Source organism: Ixodes scapularis, unplaced genomic scaffold, assembly GCF_016920785.2.
Source record: "Ixodes scapularis isolate PalLabHiFi unplaced genomic scaffold, ASM1692078v2 PGA_scaffold4__175_contigs__length_147842914, whole genome shotgun sequence".
NCBI lineage: Eukaryota > Metazoa > Arthropoda > Arachnida > Ixodida > Ixodidae > Ixodes > Ixodes scapularis.
In genome coordinates, this window is record NW_024609879.1 from 70,289,942 (window position 1) to 70,308,900 (window position 18,959).

At 43.3% G+C, this 18,959-nt stretch overlaps 1 protein-coding gene across 1 annotated transcript in view; it reads left to right on the top strand.

The window, feature by feature from the left end:
• The window catches only part of LOC121837786, an 89,060-nt gene extending 70,422 nt beyond the window's left edge, over window positions 1-18,638 (top strand). Inside the window, exons 5-8 of the mRNA XM_042293593.1 lie at window positions 4,327-4,364; window positions 12,477-12,588; window positions 15,725-15,898; window positions 18,572-18,638. Coding sequence (XP_042149527.1) covers window positions 4,327-4,364; window positions 12,477-12,588; window positions 15,725-15,898; window positions 18,572-18,638 — 391 coding nt within the window. The remainder of the gene's footprint in view (window positions 1-4,326; window positions 4,365-12,476; window positions 12,589-15,724; window positions 15,899-18,571) is intronic.
• The last annotated feature ends 321 nt before the right edge of the window (window positions 18,639-18,959 follow it).

Sequence of the window (18,959 nt, forward strand, 5' to 3'; positions counted from 1 at the left end):
AGGCCTTGCCGCGAGTAAGCCGACACCGGCCTCCATCTCCTTGAATGCGCGGAACACAATGGCGCTCGAGCGGTGCTGAACGTGGCCTGCGCCGAACTATGGTTCACCTGCGGTACCAAGAAAGAAACTGCACGGATCAAAACAGACCAAGGGGCGAGCCCTTAAAACCATGCATGCTCACCTTCCTGGAGGAAATTGGTCCGCTCCAAACATCCCGGCTCGTGGGATAACCGGAACCTCACAGAGCTGGCGGCTGGCCTCCCCCGCTTGCACACACCACTCTCTCCCACCGACCGCTGGCCTGGCAGCCCTGCACCCTTTCCACATAGCTGGGCGGAGAGAGGCGCAGTGTGGATTGCTTTTTGGGGACAGTCCCCCGTGGAGGGACCGGTTCCCGGAACGAGTCGCTCCCGTGTGCGTCCCTGTTCCTGGAAAGCGCGCAATGCTCTCGGCTTTTTTTTTTTTCATGCATGGTTGCACGGATTTTGCCTCGAGCGGACAGGATTGCGTTTGCCTCGAAACGCCGCTCGGCCAACACCACTCGGCCCGCGGCTCGTCAATTCTCCACATGGGGCGGTCGCCCTCAGTGGCCTCTTTGGCGACCGAACACCCGGGCGGTGACAGACGGGTCCAGGAGCCCACTCGTGTTTGATAAAAGAGCATTAATAAAAATCTGACCATACACACACACGATCGGCATACTCCAAATACTTATTTTTCCCCCGTAGCGTACAGTAAGCAGCTATGTTAATTAATTCTGCGAAATGTCTTCTCTCCACCTAGGCCTTTGCCCACAGACATCTCAAGAAGCCTAAAGGTTTTCCCGACCCCATTAGAAAAGTTCTTGACAGGCTTTCAGACATTTCAAGGCATTGTAAAGGGCACTTTAGACATTTCAGGAGAGCCTCTGACGGGGCCAGTGAACCCACCAGGAAATATCGGTGCCCCCTTTAAACATCTCAAAAATTCATGAAGCCCCCTTCACACCCTTTAAAAAAGTCCTGAAGTCCCATCAGAGCGATTTTCAATAGGGAACATTTGTTTTCGCGATATGAATAATCTTTTACAATGTTAGGCACCATTCCTTCAAAATATCTGTCTCGTTGAAGGATTTCCGAGTCACTGGGATAGAAAATGCGCCGGTATAACACGACACAAATTCTTACGGATGGCGAAATTAACGGAGGTAGGTCATTAATGTAAGCCAGAAAAAGCCAAGGTACTAGGACGCTGCCCTGTGGTACACCATATTTTACTGATATTGATGAAATGAGGTATCGTCTATTGACACAGACAGCTCGCGATTAGCTAGAAAATAAGAAAAAATTAAAGATGTTTACCACACCCTGTAACACCGAATTAGAGCGCAGCTTTTGGGGAGGAGGAGGGAAGGGTACTGAGGGGAGGGTATACCCCTCCTCTCTCCTCCTCATCCTCCCCAATACTCCTCCTCCCCTCCTCCTTCACCTCCTCCTCCCCTCATCCTCCCTGATACTCCTCCTCCCCTCCTCCTCCCCTTTCCTTCACCTCTCTCTCCCCTCATCCCTCAAGCTGCTCCCCTCCTCTCCACCTCATCCCCCCTCCCCTTCCCTCCTCTCCTTCTCGTCATCCCTCCCCCCTCTTTCCCTCCTCCTCCCCCTCTCCTCATCCTCCCCTTCTTCCTCCTCCCTCCCCTCGTCGTCCTCATTCACCCTCTCCTCCTCCTCCCCCGCCTCCTCCTCCTTCCTCCTCCCCCCTCTCCTTCCCTCTCCCTCGTCCTCCTCGCCCTCCTCCTCTCCGCGCGGTGCAATATGGGACATTTGCCGTAATGCTCCACGCGGTTACGCCGACGCCGACGGTGACGCCAACGCCGCTCGAGCCGGAAACGGGCGCGTAAGAGCTGCGCTCTGAAGTACAATTGATAGCGTCGTCGCTAAAGTTTAGAATTCAAAGTTTCTGTAATCATCGTTCATGAGGGACAGTGTCGGAGGCCTTAGCGAAATTAACGAAGATTGCATCGGTGTTAGAGGAGGCGTTAAAACTGTCATGCAAGTGCGTCACAAATTCGAATAGCTAAGTTTCGCACGAAAGGGTTTCACGAAAGCCATGCTGATTGGCAGAAAGATAGCTGTTATCGTTTAGATAGTATATAAATTGAGAGTAGATGACGTGTTCATTATTTTGCAAATAATACTTGTATGAGAAATCGGCCTATAGTTGGACGGGTTATTGGAATCACCTGATTTAAAAATAGCAATAACCTTTGTGAATTTACAGTCGACGGACATTTCTGAAGATTCTAAAGAGCCACAGAAAAGGCGGTTCAGAAGTCAGTTTAATTATGAAGTTTCAAAATTGTACGCTATGATCGATCCCATTTCGGCAGTCCTTCAAGTGATTTATTTATTGTATGTAGATAACCAATTCAGTCAAATCATTTATTTTAACAGAAAGGTTTGGACTTCCCGCGTAAGAAACTGCCACACACAGCTTATGAGTAGCCAGTTTTAGAATATAATATCGAATAAATGGCGTCGTCTCTATTAGCCAATCCAGAAAGCGGATGTGCTCGGCGCATGAGCAGTAATGACGACGCTTTTATGTGGTTTTTGTTTGGGGGGGGGGTGGGGCGCAACAATTCTGCATAGGCTGCTTTAACTCTTGCCATTGCTTGGGGTATGTAATATATGACGCCGAAAAAAAAACAGCCTGCGTAAATATCACCCAAGTCCAGCGTTGTTGATGGCGAACATCGGTGTCCATTCAGTGGCTGATGACGTCGAAATTTACAAAGCGCATCTGTTCAAACAAATAATGATTTGTTCACACTGGCTCATGAAGGGTGCGCCTAGCGTTATAATTCAGCCAAACGTTCCAAGGGAATTCTCCCGCGCCCTTTAACATTATTTGGTCATATTTTTGGAACAAAAATGTCACTTATTAGAAGGGCCTGTCACTATAGCCTGTCTTGAGTAGGAAAATGTTTGTATAAAAAGTTTATTTCCTAGGGCCAATATTGTGAAATGCCATTTATTAATACTTTAGCAGGGTTGTCAATTAACAAAAATTTCTGCTTGGCCTAGGTCGAACTGTCAAAGTATTTTTCCGATAGTTTGGTTTTCTCTTAATAGAACATCATCAGACAATAACACTTGTTTCTTTTATATATAAATCATCTGCGTCATTATACAAACAGCTCAGTGTGCGAAGGTAACTAAAGGTTGGGTGTTCAAGAAAACCAGACAGTAGTAAACTCGCGAGTTCATCTGTTCTACCCTATTCAGCACACTGCTAATCAAGTTGTCGACCAGTACCTTCACATTCATGTATTAGTCTTCTCATTAGTTTATTTTTTGAAAATTTGTATTGTCGGGTACGGCCGTAGACGACGGCAATCTTCGCCGTATATCACTTCAGTTGTTTCACCACCGACCATAATAAAATATTAAAAAATGTTCGTAAAAAACGAAAATAAAAAGAAGAAAACTGCCAATTAGACTTAAAACAACCTCCTAGTCCTCAAACTGGCTTTGTACCGCTGTTTTATTGGTGGAGTTCTAGAAGGGAAACATTTGTATCTAAAAAATTAAGCAAAAACTACATAATATCGCAACACGGCCCCTCGCACGTTGAAACCGAAGCCACCGAAGTTGAAGCAATTTAATGGCGGCGAGCGCGTCAGCGCCCTTTCTCTTCCGGTCAGGCAAGTACTGAGATGCAAATGTCCACAGATCACGGAGCTAATCCTTGCCCTGAAGGTAAAGCTAGGAGTAAAAATAAGTTGATAGTCTTCTAACGCGGCATACATGCGCTTAATAAAGATAAATTTCATGCTGCAATTCATAAAAGCTCTGTGCAGCATTTTTATAAACGACAGGCACGTTAACGTGCTTAGATTTAACCTTTCTATTTCAGGAGCGAAGGTTTGGTTGTTATTGTAAGAGAAAGATCGATGAATTCTCTCCAGTTGTGTTTATGTAATAAAATCCCATATCATGATCCTGAACTATATATTTCGCTAAAAACAGATCATTTGAATGCGATTTATTTAAGTGCAGTTAAGCGGAGGTTTTTTTGTATTTTTTGTCCTCGTCGAATTTTATGATTAAACAAAGCTCACTGATTTCTCGAAGAGCTGGGTAGAGGACAAACCCCTGCGTTAGTGTAAACATTTTTCAATGGTCCCATTTTCCGCTAAGGTTGCGTTACCTTTTTAATTAGGGGGTACATATAAAATAAATAACAGATATACATTTTATTTGCCTGCGCCTAAAGCTTCAGAAGCTAGAAGATCGTTTGAAATGAAACAACAATAAACAACAAAATAATACTTGCCTTTTTCCTCAGGCAGCAAATAATGAACGAAACAGGACGTTCTCAACCCGGTAAGCAACAAACTTTGAGGCTGTTCTTGGTTGCGCTTTGATTTGAAACTCAGCTTTGTTGTTGAAACCTAAACTGACATACCCACGGTCGCACGCACGCACGTGCACCGCTAGGCTTTTAGTTGTGTTAAAATTACAAAACCGTTCCCTTTATTTTATTACTTTTTCCTTGGATAGTAAATACAGGGTGTTGGGCGTTTATTCAAGCAGGCTTTTATAGAAAAAAAAGAAGAAAACGGTGAGTGTTAGATGAGTGCAGTCTTTAAAATGTATTTATCAGGCACGGCGAAGATTAAGCGCGCACATGATAGTCGCGGTACGTTGTCTAATGAACTGGAATATGTCAATTAACCTAGAAAATATTAGTTTTACGGGTCATGTTTTAATCGCAGCATTGACGGAAATTACTATCAGAAGCCTGAGAAATTAAAATAGCATGTGAAAATTTAATAGATCTTTATATATTAAATAATTCTTTAATTTATTCCTTTTTAGCCTAATTTAAATATTTAAGCTCAAAAAGAATGCCGCAAGCCCTGCCCATAGCAACGTTGTCGTTTCACGAATGAGGTAACTCTCTCGGCAGCAAGTCCTTGGCATCGTTATTAGATCAGCTCAGTTAGAGAGCTGTTCATAGACGCTGCATGCACCAGCAGCACCCGCGTCACTCACCACGACTCGCCTCCCGTCGTTCGACGCGCCGGACGGCTACAGTAGTAACTGCAGTGTATTCTATGGAGTACGCACGTTTCGAAGCACGGCGTCTAGATGGCGCTCCATCGTACCCTATGGAACACACAGTTCGTGAACGGAAACCTAGATGGCGCTCTGAATGATGGAAGGCGGACTGAAGTGAGTGAGGGGGGTACCCCCTTCCGCAGGAGTTCCACAACTGAGGTAATCTAGTAACGTTGGTCCTTGGTTAGTGCGCCGACGACACAACTGACGGCGTGACTGAAACAATCCCGTCACCCTTTGAAGCGTCATTGAGGGCAAGTCTGGCGGCGTTCTTTTTGAGAGCGATTTTTAAATCGAACTAAAAAAAGTCGAATTTAGTAAATTAATGTCTGAGAAACTATTATATCTTCGAAAGTGTTTTCCATTTATCTTGCCTCTAATACTAATTGTCGTCTATACTGCAATTGCAATCTAACCCCTAACGCCAAATATTATTATTTGTTAATGAGGTTTTGTTGATTTCTTAATTCAGCGAAACAATTATCTTCTGATATAATGTCCACCCAGCCTTATATATAGATACATTGTAAAGGCGGTCTAGCTCTCACGTTTTTTTGTGTTTTTTTTATGAGAAGTCGGTTTGAATGCAAAACGAACACCCTGTACTTTATCGAACACGTGGTATAAAGAGCTTCTCCTCTTAATCCTTTATTAGAAAAAAATTTTTTGTTAAAAATTACATTGGTTTAATCGCATAAGCACTTCGTTCCTTCACTCCTTACCAGACTTGGACGTAGTTCAACTACTCTGCTAAACCTACTACTGTAGTTTAACTACATTTTTAAGTAACTTGGTAACTTTCAATTACAATTTGATTTGGGTAATTAGTAGTTTAATTTAACTACTTTTTTCAGGTAAATTCTACTCAAATTACTAACTACTTTCGAAATTATATAGTGCTAATTTTGCCCATCACTAAAGTTTGAGCGTAGAAATGAATAAGACGTCGGCAGATGATGAGGCATTCCCTAACATGAGGCCCCCTTGTTCGGGAGGGCGTCCTTGGGTCAAGGTGGCGACGAGCAGCCAAAACAGAACACCCCACGCAGGAATGCAGGAAGAGATGCTTAACAAGCCTTGGTCGGGTATTGACCTAATCCGGTAATGCACGCAGGCGCCGCATTTCCAGCTGCAACCGTGAAAGACGGGGACACTCCGAGAGTTGTTGTCTGTCTTTAAAGGGACAATGAAGGCAATTTCGGACATCTTTTTGGCGATTGAACTGGGTTCCAGGCACGTCTCAGGCCACTTTGCCCAAATTTCAGCCGAAACCGGCGCTTGTGTGCCGCGCAAATCAATTAAACAGTCGCGGTAATAATCGTACCGGGATCGACTGGGGCGACGCCCCGAGAGTTGCGGGAGAATCCAGGAGAAGCGGAGCTCACGTGACCGATGCGAGGCCAAGAAGCGCGACGTCACAAGAGACGCTTCAGCGATTGGTCGAAACGAGAGACGCGCCCTCGGTCACGTTTTGGTTCTCGGTTTTTAGGAATACTGTTCTAATTTCCGCTTGAATAATCATGAAAAGTATAAATGGGACCGAAAAAAAATTACTAATCCGTAAATAAAGCAGCATAATTGTTTTTTTTTCTTTGCTACGCTGGACGCGAAACGGCCAACGAGCAACTATGGGCACTTCGGCATGCGGGCCGCTCGTTACCCTCTGGGCGGTCTCCGTCGGGTGACGGCGGAGGCCGCCACACACGTACTCCCGTTCCGTTTGTGTTGGGTTACTGAACGGAAGCTCGAACTCGCTCGCGAGAGCGGCATTGCCGTCCATGTGGACAGATTCGACGAAACGAACGCGCCACCGCACTGCTATAACCCACCGCGGTAACCAGAATCTCGATCTCCTAAATACTACCGATACCGACTATTCACACTTGACGTCACTCCCTATACGTCACCTCCGTTTTTGGAAGCCCAGAAACGAGAATGGAGATAGTTCAGTTTCGGTTTCTTTACTTTTTTCGTAGGCACAGAAATACGCGTCACAAATGGCTACAAAAAATTGGGCAGCATGCTATGTTCCCAAGAAGCATAAAAACACCATTTAAAAAAATTAAATAAAATCGTCTTCATTGTCCCTTTAATGAGTTCTGACTCAAGCGGTAGGTTCCACGGGAAGCGCCACTGGAATGACCTCGCAGCTGGGCGCCTGTTCCCACGGTCGCCTTGTCGTCAGCGCATACTCCCTCCCCTAGCCGGACTCCCCCGCGCAGAAACCCTCGCACGGATAATCCGTTCATGGAAGCACGTCCCCGCTTCCAGCTGCAACTGTATATGAGCGACGATGCTTGTTCACGTAATCCTTCGTGTCCTTCCGACCATCCACGCCAGGGAGACCTCCTCTTTGTTAAAAACGATTTACTTGTCAGGCGTGTCAGACGCGTCAGAATATTGTAGTCGCCGGCGAGGATTGCGAGTTACCCTTGGGACATCCTTTTGTCGGGCCCGGCGTCAGCGGCGAAGTATACACCAACTCAACTCTCCTACGTCACGCCGCGGTGGTGGCGCGCCGGACGCACTTCCGGTCTGGGGCGGTGGGCAGAAGTCGCCGTGCCAGACATGCATTCCTGTGTTCTTTTGGAAGAAACGAGACAAAAAAAACCGCCTTCTCGTCAAAATGCTGCGACGGGGCCTGTACCAAGAGAGCCTGAAAAGGTTTGAAGATCAGTTTTCATGTGTTTTTGGCCCCTCCGTTCTTCCGAGAACGTGAATAGTAGCCGTGAAAAGGGCAAACCAGACGCTGTCAAACTACGATTGCGTGTGCGGGCAACACTTTGTGGTCGCCAGATGTATTTGTTTTGTTCCACATGAACGAGAGAAAACCGCCAAGTTGTCCGGACCACCCACGGGTTCAGTGCGTCTTCAAATTCACACGGCCGCCTGATCGTTCGAACTTTCGTCTGCTTTTTCAAACTGGCATGCTTTTTGTCGTCTGCTAGTTCAAACGAAAGTGGCCCGTAGACCAAACGTTGACCCGGTAATTTCAATAAGAAGTAATTTCAGGCCTCAAAAGAGTTAAGTACGCTCGATGTAAACAGTAGATACAAGATGTTGATTATTGGTACCGGTGGCCATCACCGACTTGTTACGCTTGGTTTGTTCCCGCTTCCGATTTTCAATATTGACGTCGATCATTGCCGCTACCTTCTACACTTTCGCAGCACCAGCGACGTCACGTCCGATAATAGCTAGAAGAATCTCATCATGGTTTTGGCGTCCATTCTGCGGCGTTCACGCGAATGAATCGCCGCACGACAAATTATTTACGCAAAGTTTAGCGGTGTAACGAGAATTGATAATTTCGCTCAGGTGATTAAAGTGGTAAGAAAGACATTGCGATGACGACGTCGAATCGAGAATTCCAACCCGAAAAAGAGTATGCAGACTCACAGAAATGGCGACAACGTGACATTTGAATGGTTTGTTGACGCGGGACGCGGTGCTTCTTGCAAGTACTCCATTGCGCATGCGTTCGAACTGTCGTCTGCTCTTTCAAACTTGGCTGCTTTTTGTCGCCAGCTCGTTGAAACGACAGCAGCCCGTAAACCAAAAGTTGTGAAACCAAACGTTGTGAAAGAACTAAGTGCAGGCCTCAAAACAGTTTTGAAGGTTGGTTGGGGTAAGTATAGGGCTAAGTGTAAACAGATACAAGAAGATGTTGATCATTGTTACCAGTGGCCATCACCGACTTCTAATGCCCGATTCTACTTGCGGTTTTCAGTATCGACGTCCACCATCTCAGCTACGGTCCACGCTTCTGCAGTCCGAGCGAAGTCGCGACTAAAAATAGCGAGCAGAATCTCATCGTGGGAGTCAGGCTTTAGCGCCCATTCTGCGGCGTCCACGTGAAATGAATCGCCGCACGTCACATTATATACTCAAAGTTTTGCCTCGTTAGTTTTGCTGAAGCCGCACAAGTAGTCAGACAGTGTTAGGAGGACGTAGAATCAACAATTCCAACGCGAAAAAGAGCACGGGGACTCCCACCGACGCCGACAACAACGCAATTCAATGGTTTGTTTATGGGCGACGGCGGGCTTCTTGCCCACCATCCACCGCGCATGCGCGGCGCCGGAGGCGTCCGCTAGGGGCGCTCCGGTTTGTTTGTAAACATGAGTTGGTGTATAGACCCTTTCTTCGAGGGCGCCGCCATGTTGAATTGTCGTCACTTCCAGTATGGGCGAAAACATTGTTTTGCCGTCGCCATGCCAATAGAATGCATCTAGGAGATAAGCGTGACCGTCACCCATTATCGTTTTTTCTCCCCTCTATATTTTTACTATTTGCAGGTTAAAAGGTTTTAATATTTTTTCGTCGCCCATACCGGATATGCCTACTTGGCGGTCGGAGGCGAGAGTAAGCGGGAAAGGTCTATACTTCGGTTCATCTTCTGAGTAGCGTTGCACTAGCACTACAACGGGACGCGCAGTCGTCCGGATGATCTCATCGTCGTGGCGCGAGACTTGAACCCTTGACGGTCTGGTGCACTCGCTCAGCGTACTCTCAGAACGGCGTCGGAATAAAGAGGGGCCAGTCATAACAATCTCAACTTGACGAAGAAAAAAGAAAAAAAAGAGGAAAGTTTGTTATAAAAGACCCTCTACCCGAGGCGAACCTCACATGTTTCGTCATGGACACCTAAGATGCCGACACTCGCTTACTCGACCCTGCAGAGCCTGTTTCTCAAATTCAACGCTGCCGCTCCATTCAGTGCCACGGTGGAACGTCTCTTTAGCTTGGCTGGGGACGTCTTTAAAAGGAAAAGGGGAAAACTCTCCTATCAAGAACTTTGAAAGTCAATTGCTTCTGCCACCGAATAAACTATTTGGCGAAAACGCAAGCTATAAATAGACTGCATTTTTTTTAGGCTCGCAGGGTTTTTCATGGATCAAAACTGCTGTTCATTTCGCCACCACAAAAATATAAAAAAGTAACTTCGAAAGTAACTTGAAAGTAACTCGCTACTTTTGAGAGTAGTTAGTAGTTTACTCAATTACTATTACAAATGCGTAATTTCTACTCTACTCCAATTACTTTTGGCGTCGATACTCAGTAACTTAACTACCTTTTTTGAGTAATTTGTACATGTCTGCTCCTTACCTCATCGTTTCTATAGCGACTCGCGGCTAATGCGTTGTGTGAAACACAATACAGTATAAGCAGTAGCTAAAAAGTCAAGTCATATATGGAAGTAAATAACGGCCAGTAAAGCAAACGGCTGATATTGATCTTAAAGGGATGGTAAACCGAAATTTGGATTAAAAAAAGCAATGCAGGAGGTGTAGGCGGGACGCTACAGTCCCTACAACACTACTGGTAAGGAGATTCTAGAATGGACGGTTGTATTTTTGGAAAAAAGAGGTCGAGATTTAACCAGGCCGACGAGGTGCGTGACGTAGAGATATCTCGTTTCCTCCTCTCTTCGCTTCGCCCTCAAGGCGGCGAGGTGGAGAAGACGCGAGGCCGTTCCCTCTTCTTCTCGGAAAAAGAAGTCGTAAACATATCTGTCAAATACGCCTTCTTTTTTTTTGAAAAAAATACAGTCATCCGTTCGACATATCGCTGTATGAGTGATGTATTGGTGTTTGTAGCATCCCGTTGCACGCTTTTGCCGCCGTGTTTCGTGGAATCCGGATGTCGGGTCAGCATCCCTTTCAAGTCGCAACATATATGCAGGCTCGCATATGTTCTTGGTACAAGTGTTGTTGCACAGTAACTATGCTTCACGCACTTGACGCCATCCATTTCTAAAATCGATATGTGTATACTATTTAGACGAAGTGGCACCAACCGTGCTTTTTTTTAATAAAATCGTGCTCCGTTCACAAAGGAAGCGGGTGCACAACTCCTAAGTGAATCCGTATGTTTTAAACCGCAAAAAATTCTTAAACTTTCCTATTGGTCAACCTCTATCTGTTACACTCGTGCGGCAAAAGTAGGAGTGGTAAAGTTAGCACTCGTGCAGCAGTCCCAAGGCCAGCGATGAAAAAGCGCGAATAAGAATTTAATCTACGTTTTCGTATTTCCAGTCTTGCGCCCGTTGTATGAGTGGTAACTTTAGCACACCCATGTGCTTCCCACGTGCTTCAAGTTGTCATAAAATGTAGTAATGTAGGGGTCTTCAATGACTTTCTGCAAATTTATAATTGAAATAATATAGATGCAATATTCAGTAAATCTTATGAACTTCTTTTGCTCATTAGTTTTTTTTTTAATTGCGCTGACGTCCGCCGTTGCTGGAATTTTTTTCTTTTGTTGAAAATAAGCTATATTTTTTCAAACGCCATATTTTTAAAATGTGTGAGTCTTCGCAGAAACACCCGGTATGCAGTTATGTAAACAAAAAAATTGCTTCAAAAAACGCCACTTCAAAGCTACTCTTCCACTATACGCAGATTATAAAAATAAAACAGAAATATCATGAGAGCTAGTGTAGTGCAGAATTCATAGAAACATTTTAACTGTGGATACTTTCAGGGAACACTGAAGTGCCCTGCTCAGTTTACTCATTTGAATATTATCAAAAGTAAAACCTATATTATACGAAATTAGTATTTTATTTTAGAATATCAAACTTCTGGAGCAATATGTACATAGTTCTGCCGATTGTATTTTATAAGATTGTACCCAAGATATTTTTTTTATAAATTCTCATTTTGAATGTATTAGTTCCCAGCCTCCATGTAAGGCACTTTCTCACAGTCCCAAGGTGCTTCACAGAAGTGCGCCTCTCGTCAGATATGTTCAACGAGATGTATTTCTTTTGCTCTAATTCTACTTTGCATTGCATAAAACCTCTATGTTTGTAAACATCTAGACAAGTTCCTTAGAAAAAACTGAAACGTTACAAAAAGATATATACTTAAGCTAGTAGAGTCTTCAACAGTATGAAATACACCTTTGACGAGGCAGCTTAAGAAGGTTATGAAGGACTCGTCTAGGACTCACGCCCTTGGCTAGGGTGAAAAAGAAAAAAAGACCCTTTAATGAAGTGTCTCTTAAAATACAATGCCTCTGAAAAACGCTCCAACGGATAAACTCCCTGGGCGATTCGGTCTTTCAGTTTGTGAAATATTCCAGTGTATTGGATGCCCGAAAAGTGCTTTATAGTTACCGATTTTCAGGTAGTTATGTATTCCACAACCATGTCTACACAATTCGATTGCGTAACATCAGCTATTATTTATGATGTCCCAGTTTCACACATTTTGCTGCTTCTGCGTTTACACAAATTAACCAATTATCTAAACGTTTATCTTTTTGTGGTTAATTTAAAATATGTTTAGTACACACCTTATATTTTGGCGACTTCTCTCATTTATTTCGGGCAATTGCGTATCTGCACTGTGAACAAAATTGTTCCAGGCATCAATGGAAGAATCGGAGGAATTTGTCTGGCCGGAGAGAAAGTAGCTGCAGTGACAGATGACGGCAACTTCACCGGCGTTAGGGACGCTGCTATTCAGCTATCGGTTCTGTAAGTTCATTAATTACGCACAGGACAATAGCGTTCAAAGGAAAACACTTACATTATATAACCTAATTTAACAAGTGAATACGTAGGCTTTGAAGTTGATATCATAACACCATGGATTATATAAAAAAACTAAATTGTCAACATCTTGATCCTGCCCAAAAATCAGAATTACGCGGAATGCGGTTTCGATATCAGTAAAACGGTCATTAAATCTAGCGTGGAAGTTTCTCACTACATTCAGTCTGCGAATAACTTGATCTTCGTAACGTACAAGCATGCCCTACAACATACTTTGCGTTAAAATGTCTGGTTCACTTGCTTGCCAACTTTAGAGTTTATATAAAATATCGTGAAGAATGATCTGCAACCTTTCCATGCATTGGCGTTGCTTTCAAACGGTGGAAGATACACTCTAAGAAATGCCTGCGGGTCTACATATCCGAAAAACACTCAAAGAGCCAATCTCTGCCATCTACGAAATCAGCTCAGCAAATGTTGAGGAACTGTTTCAACCTACAAATTAAATGTGCGCTGTGGCATTACTCAATGAAAAAATGACGCTTTAAGTTGCGTAATGCCACAGCACAGACTTAATTATGAGGTCTAAACAAATGTTCCACATCCTTCGCTGAGCTGATTTCGTAGATCGCAGAGATTCGCTCTTTGAGTGCTTTGCGTATAAGTAGACGCGTAGATAGTTCTTTGAGTGTAGAGGCGTACGTTCGTGATACCGATGGGCCCAGATTGCCGGTGATGCTTTAATGTATACACAAAATAGAAAAAGATGAGGTTCAAGGTCGGGACTTAGCCGGTTTTATTTTTATATCGCAGGAAAACACCAACGTTGTGCACTGCTCCAAGAAAAACTAAAGCTAAACAACGCTCGAATATTATAGACGTGCCCAGGTGTAATTAAATACTCCTAACGTTTTATATACGTATTTTCCTGGCTATAGTCACAGCCCGACGCATAGTCCGCACCCCGTGTGTAGTCCGCCATTCGTGCCTAATTCGAACGTAAAATTCATCATACACAGCACTCCTTGAGAAATGCCTGCTGTATTAGGTCACAAAAAAGCTCGTATCAAACATAAATAAACATAATGCACCCTGTTATTCTTAAAATATTTCACGTCTTGTCACAGCGAATGACCAAGAAAGTAAAAAAAAAAACCGTATTATAGTGTGCACGTATAAGCTTTAAAAATGTATAGTCTGTGGACTGAAAGCCCGAAAAATACGGTACTCTTGATTAAAAACGAAAACAGCGCAAGGACATGGACAAGAAACAGAAGGTCGACGAACAAGGCGCTGACTTACAAGTGATGTTTGTTCGTGCTAACATCGAGTATTACCACTGTAACGTTATAACAGTCAAACAAAGAAAAAAAAACCGCATCTCCACGTGGTGAATGATGTTGATTTGGGCGAAGCTCTGGTGGTGCTTGTCCGCGTAGTCGCTGAGCCGCAGCATGCCGAGCCTTACGTTCGTTTTCATCCATGTCACGCTGCGGTGAAATGCTCAAATACGTATTTAACCACGCTCCATACCACACATTCTCTTTCTGACATGGATGAAAACGAACGAAAGGCTCGGCATGCTGCGGCTCACCGTCTACGCAGAAGAGCACCACCAGAGCTTCGCCCCAATCAACATCATTCACCACGTGGAGATGCGGTTGTTTTTTTCTTTGCCCTGCACGAGCACGGGAGCACGTGCTCACGTGCTCGTGAGCGCGTGAGCTCACGAGCAGGAGCACGTGCACCGGACGGCGGGCGGACATACGGACATGGCTAGCCCCTAAGGAGCTTTGCCCCTAAAAACAAAGAGAGAAGTCTTGTTCGTCTACCTTCTTGTTCCTGTCCGTGTTCTTGCGCTGTTTCAATTTTTAACCATGAACTACCATATAGCCCAATCTTCTACGTTAGTCAATGGTACTCTTGTTTAAAGGTTTAAAACCGCGAAAATATCGAGGAAAAAGAAGACACAAAGACGGCAGGAGAGGTTCCAGCGCCTGTCGTGTTGTCTTTGTACCTTTGTCCTCGCTTTTTTCGCGCTCTTACACCTCTTAATTAGTAGGAACCAACTAGACTAAACTGAATTTATAACCCTACATTCTTGTTCGGTATTCTGTCAGCTTCTCAATCTTTAACTATGTTTAAAACACCGCTGGTATTAACATTTAGCCAGACCCATGTGCTCGATGTTTATTAACAAGAATATCATTGTATTTTGCTCACATTAATTATATTTTAGTTCATTCATTTTCTCAGGCTCACCGATTCTGGCGCGCATGCTTCGATTAACTATGCTCTCCTTTCGCCCTTACTGCCCATTCCCAATAAAACACTCGAACAGGCAATGAACACCATTGCAGGCCTAGGTGAAAATGTTACCATTACGACTCCTCTGACTTTCCCCGTTCCCGACAAAAGAGTACTGATTCCAAAACACAACCTGCCTTGGGACACAGGCCTCATTAAAAATGCTAAGCAGCTTAGCACAGGTGAACGGCGGCGTGTTTTCTCGACCCTTCAGTGAGCTACCTATACCTAAGTCCTAGGGATGGGCTCCATGCTCTAAGGTAACCTGTAACACTGATGCGTTTTTGTTTAATTTGGAATACTATTTTTGAATACCTACGTAGTGCGAACAAGTAGTATATAATTAGTGTGTTCTGGAAGTGTGCAAACTCTTGAAGGCGTTTCCATCGTTTTTTTTTTGTGTTACGGCTGTACCGTTTGCTGGTTAGGCACGTTTCGTTAAGGGAAATATGCTTAAGTAATTAAAAATTCCAAAACCGCCAATTTATAATTGTATAGTTGAAAACATAACAAGACAACTTTTAGCTATGCAATACCTCTGCTTCGCAGGCATTTTTAAAGGCATACAATCAAAATCTTTCACAGAATTGGCGATTCAGCTCGTGATTTCATTCTGTCCGTCCAACATGACAGGCGCTAGTTCATCAATTCTACATAGACAATCGGGCTGGATGTCTTTGCCGTGCCTAAGGAATAGGGATATTTGGGCAGTTCTTATTTCGGACGATTTAAACTGCGTCTTGAGATTTTTGTTTACTCTGGCAATTTAGGAGTTTTGCGGGAAACACTTACACTTGTGTCTATTTTTAAGCATGGGTGCTGTGTATGACGGCGAGAGTCCTCCGAGTTCTGAGTTCGTGATCGGAGGTGACGGTGCACAGGAGTGTGACCCTAAGGATGGATTTCTCATGGGCGAATGGAATGATTATCAGAAAAGCTTCAACTTATCTGAATGTACTCCATACCAGGCCGTAATGGGTCTAAGGTAAGTTTGCTTTAGATTACGTTTATTCAGTGATACAGATCATCATTTCTAGAACATCGTTTCGCTTGGTGTATAACGCTAGTTTATACCTGATGAACAGTTGTGAGACTGAGGTGTCCTCTTGTACCCACCTGGGCCAAATGAGGGGATCACGGGCAGCAAGGGATAGGCTGTGTACTCTTTACCTCTAAATAAGACTCGCATTCAAGCAGACTTTGGAAGGAATTTATTACAATCGACGCCGTATACCCTGAAAAAAGCCCGTGCGTCTACTTTCCCGGAGAACACTCGGAGCGCCAATCACCACAGGTTAGGGAGGCAGCTCAGTGACCGATGATGCCGAAGCATATGTGTAGACTAAAAAAAACGCAGTCTGAGTTGTGACATTAAGCAATTCAAACGCTTGCATTGCCTAATGTGACAACTCAGACTGCGTTTTTTAGCCTAAACTTATGTTTCGGCATCGTCTCTCGCTGAGCTACCTCCGTACGTTGCGGTGATTGGCTCTCCGAGTAATGTGCGGGAAGGTAGACGCACGGGCTGATTCAGAGTGTAGTTATAACTTATTATTTTGTAATGTTGTAATTACCACGTCACATCTATGGGCTGTCATTTGTAATGTATTATGATTACAGAAGCTTTGTAAAACTTGCTTCATATCTACTCCTAGCGTTTATAAAGTAGCATGAAATTAATACTGGACCTAGTGCATTCACTCGATTCCACCACACAAAGAAGCTCAAAATTACAAAATAAATATAGAATATCATCTGTAAAAGTGGAATATGGCACAAAAAATTGATTTTGATTTCATCGATGGTGTCGTGCGCTTGTGAATTTTTTGGTACGCAATGATGTAACTTTTATTTGTTTATTTTAAAGGAAGCAGGCGAAATGAGGTGAGATGACGTAGATTAGATCCTCACAAGATTTCATTACTTGCGTTTAACATAAAGTTTAACGACTACAGATATACTATCTGTAGTCGTTAAACTTTATACAGTTAAACAACTTATATACATTTGTGAGTATGATATCTACAGTAGTGTCTAATCTGTTCAAACTCCTGCAGTATGTGCGTGAGGTTAACTTTGATAGGCTTGCAATTCGAAGTGCATTTTCATACCTGCAGCGACATGGTGCAAGCGAGAAGTCTTGTTTACAACTATGGAGTTGTGTGGGTTCGTAGGTTTGAGACACAGATGTTGCTCTGTTTTATTAGACTACGCTTACGATGTGGCTTAAACACGTTGCACTGCAAGCTTTTTCTTCGTGCATATTCATTGATACACTTCCAGAAAAGGTGCGTGCAGTTTGTGAAATTGCTTGTGCTCGAGCAAAGTAAATATTAAAACTTTTTTACATGCACAAGCACCAGCTCAACTAAAGCACCCTTTCGCGACCGTGTTTTTTGTACTGCTACACGCAATTATTAAGATAAAATATACTGCCTTTAGTTTATTTTACAGGGAACAGAATAAAGTAGCAATGAAAAAAATCGGAAGTAGCATGGAAACAAAATGAGTGGAAACAAAGACATTTGATTTATGCATTACTTGGGAAGCATCCGTGCAAAGCAACGTGACAACAGTTTGTAACGTAAGGAGAAAAGTAATCAGTTACTTTTATGAAAGCAATTAGTAAGGGTAATCTCCTTATTGTAATCGACTTCATATTTTAAGTAGTGGGCACAAGTCTCATTTGAAGTTTAACACGTTGTCTCAGTTTTCCCTTGGATTTCCTAACTGGTGCACACTTGAGTTCTTCCAAAACATACATAGTTATTAACGAGTTCATATTGGACAAAACGTTGGATGAACCTCTTTCCACTCAAGTAGGATGCGCATAGCTGGACTTTGCAGCAAGCTCGACGGAATCGCCGGCGTGTAGTTTTGGGTTCTTCTCGTTAATTTTCAAACAAACCCTCTTTGGGCTTAGCGTAAATAAATAGAAATATGTTGATCAAATCTTACAAACTTGGCGTTCCGTATTTAGGTCACTGGTGAATAGAGTTTGGTGACGTGCACCTTTGTGCTTCTGTATAGAGCACTTTTTAGTAAAACATGAGAACAGCGGCCTCAAAGCGCCCTTATTTAATCTGGTCAGGCTCAAGCTATGTTAGATAAATGTAACCGTAACCTCTATACAACACTTCAGTTAGACTCGTCAAAGCTGCAAAAGCTTCGATAGATTTAAATCTTAGCACTGCTTTACAATAGCTACAATTAAAAAGCTAGTATAAATGAACGACGCTGCATTTTGCAGGCTTACTGACATAAAAAGAATAACTGATAAAAACAAGCTTTTGCACTACATCGGTCTACTACTTAATTTGTTTTATAAAACTGTGACCCAATGGCAACTGAAGTTTTCAGATGGATTATAAAAGACGTCAAACATAATTCCCAGTGGCTGCATTTAAATCATACGTAAGAGTAGTAAAAAAAAAGGCCCGAAACAACAGTTTTCTTGTCTTTAAAATGACAAACGAAATGGCAGTGAAAAAGAAAGTCTATTGGAAGTTACTGTTTTAGGAAATCAGTGGGAAGCCAGTGTTTTAGTTTTAGTTTACAGAAATAATACACCAATTTAACATTACTTCCCAATTGTTTCACACTATATGACAGTGATAAACTTATAAATCACTAATGCATGTAATATTCACACTTTCAGGCAGCGTGGAACTATATGTTACGGAACTCCAGAAGAAAAGAAAAAGCTGCTCGAAACTACAATGTAATTCTACTTCCAAAGAAGCGAAGTCATGACTCCTTATCATGACAAAAATTTGCAGGACCCAAAAGCAGGCCTTAATTAAAAGTGTTTGTTTACGTGCGTAATTGTTCGCAGATGTTTTTTTCAGGGGTGCCACAAACTGAGAAAATTAATGAGTCGAACTTTTTTACTCACTGTTTTACGCAAAAAAACTTTTTCCCGATTTTATTGTGCCTATTTTTTTATTTATTTAAACCGGCGGTATGATACCGCAGAGCGGGCCAAAGGCAAACGGCGTAGATACCTAACAAGCCCCCTCTTGGTTTCCAGCTGGCAACAGGCAGAC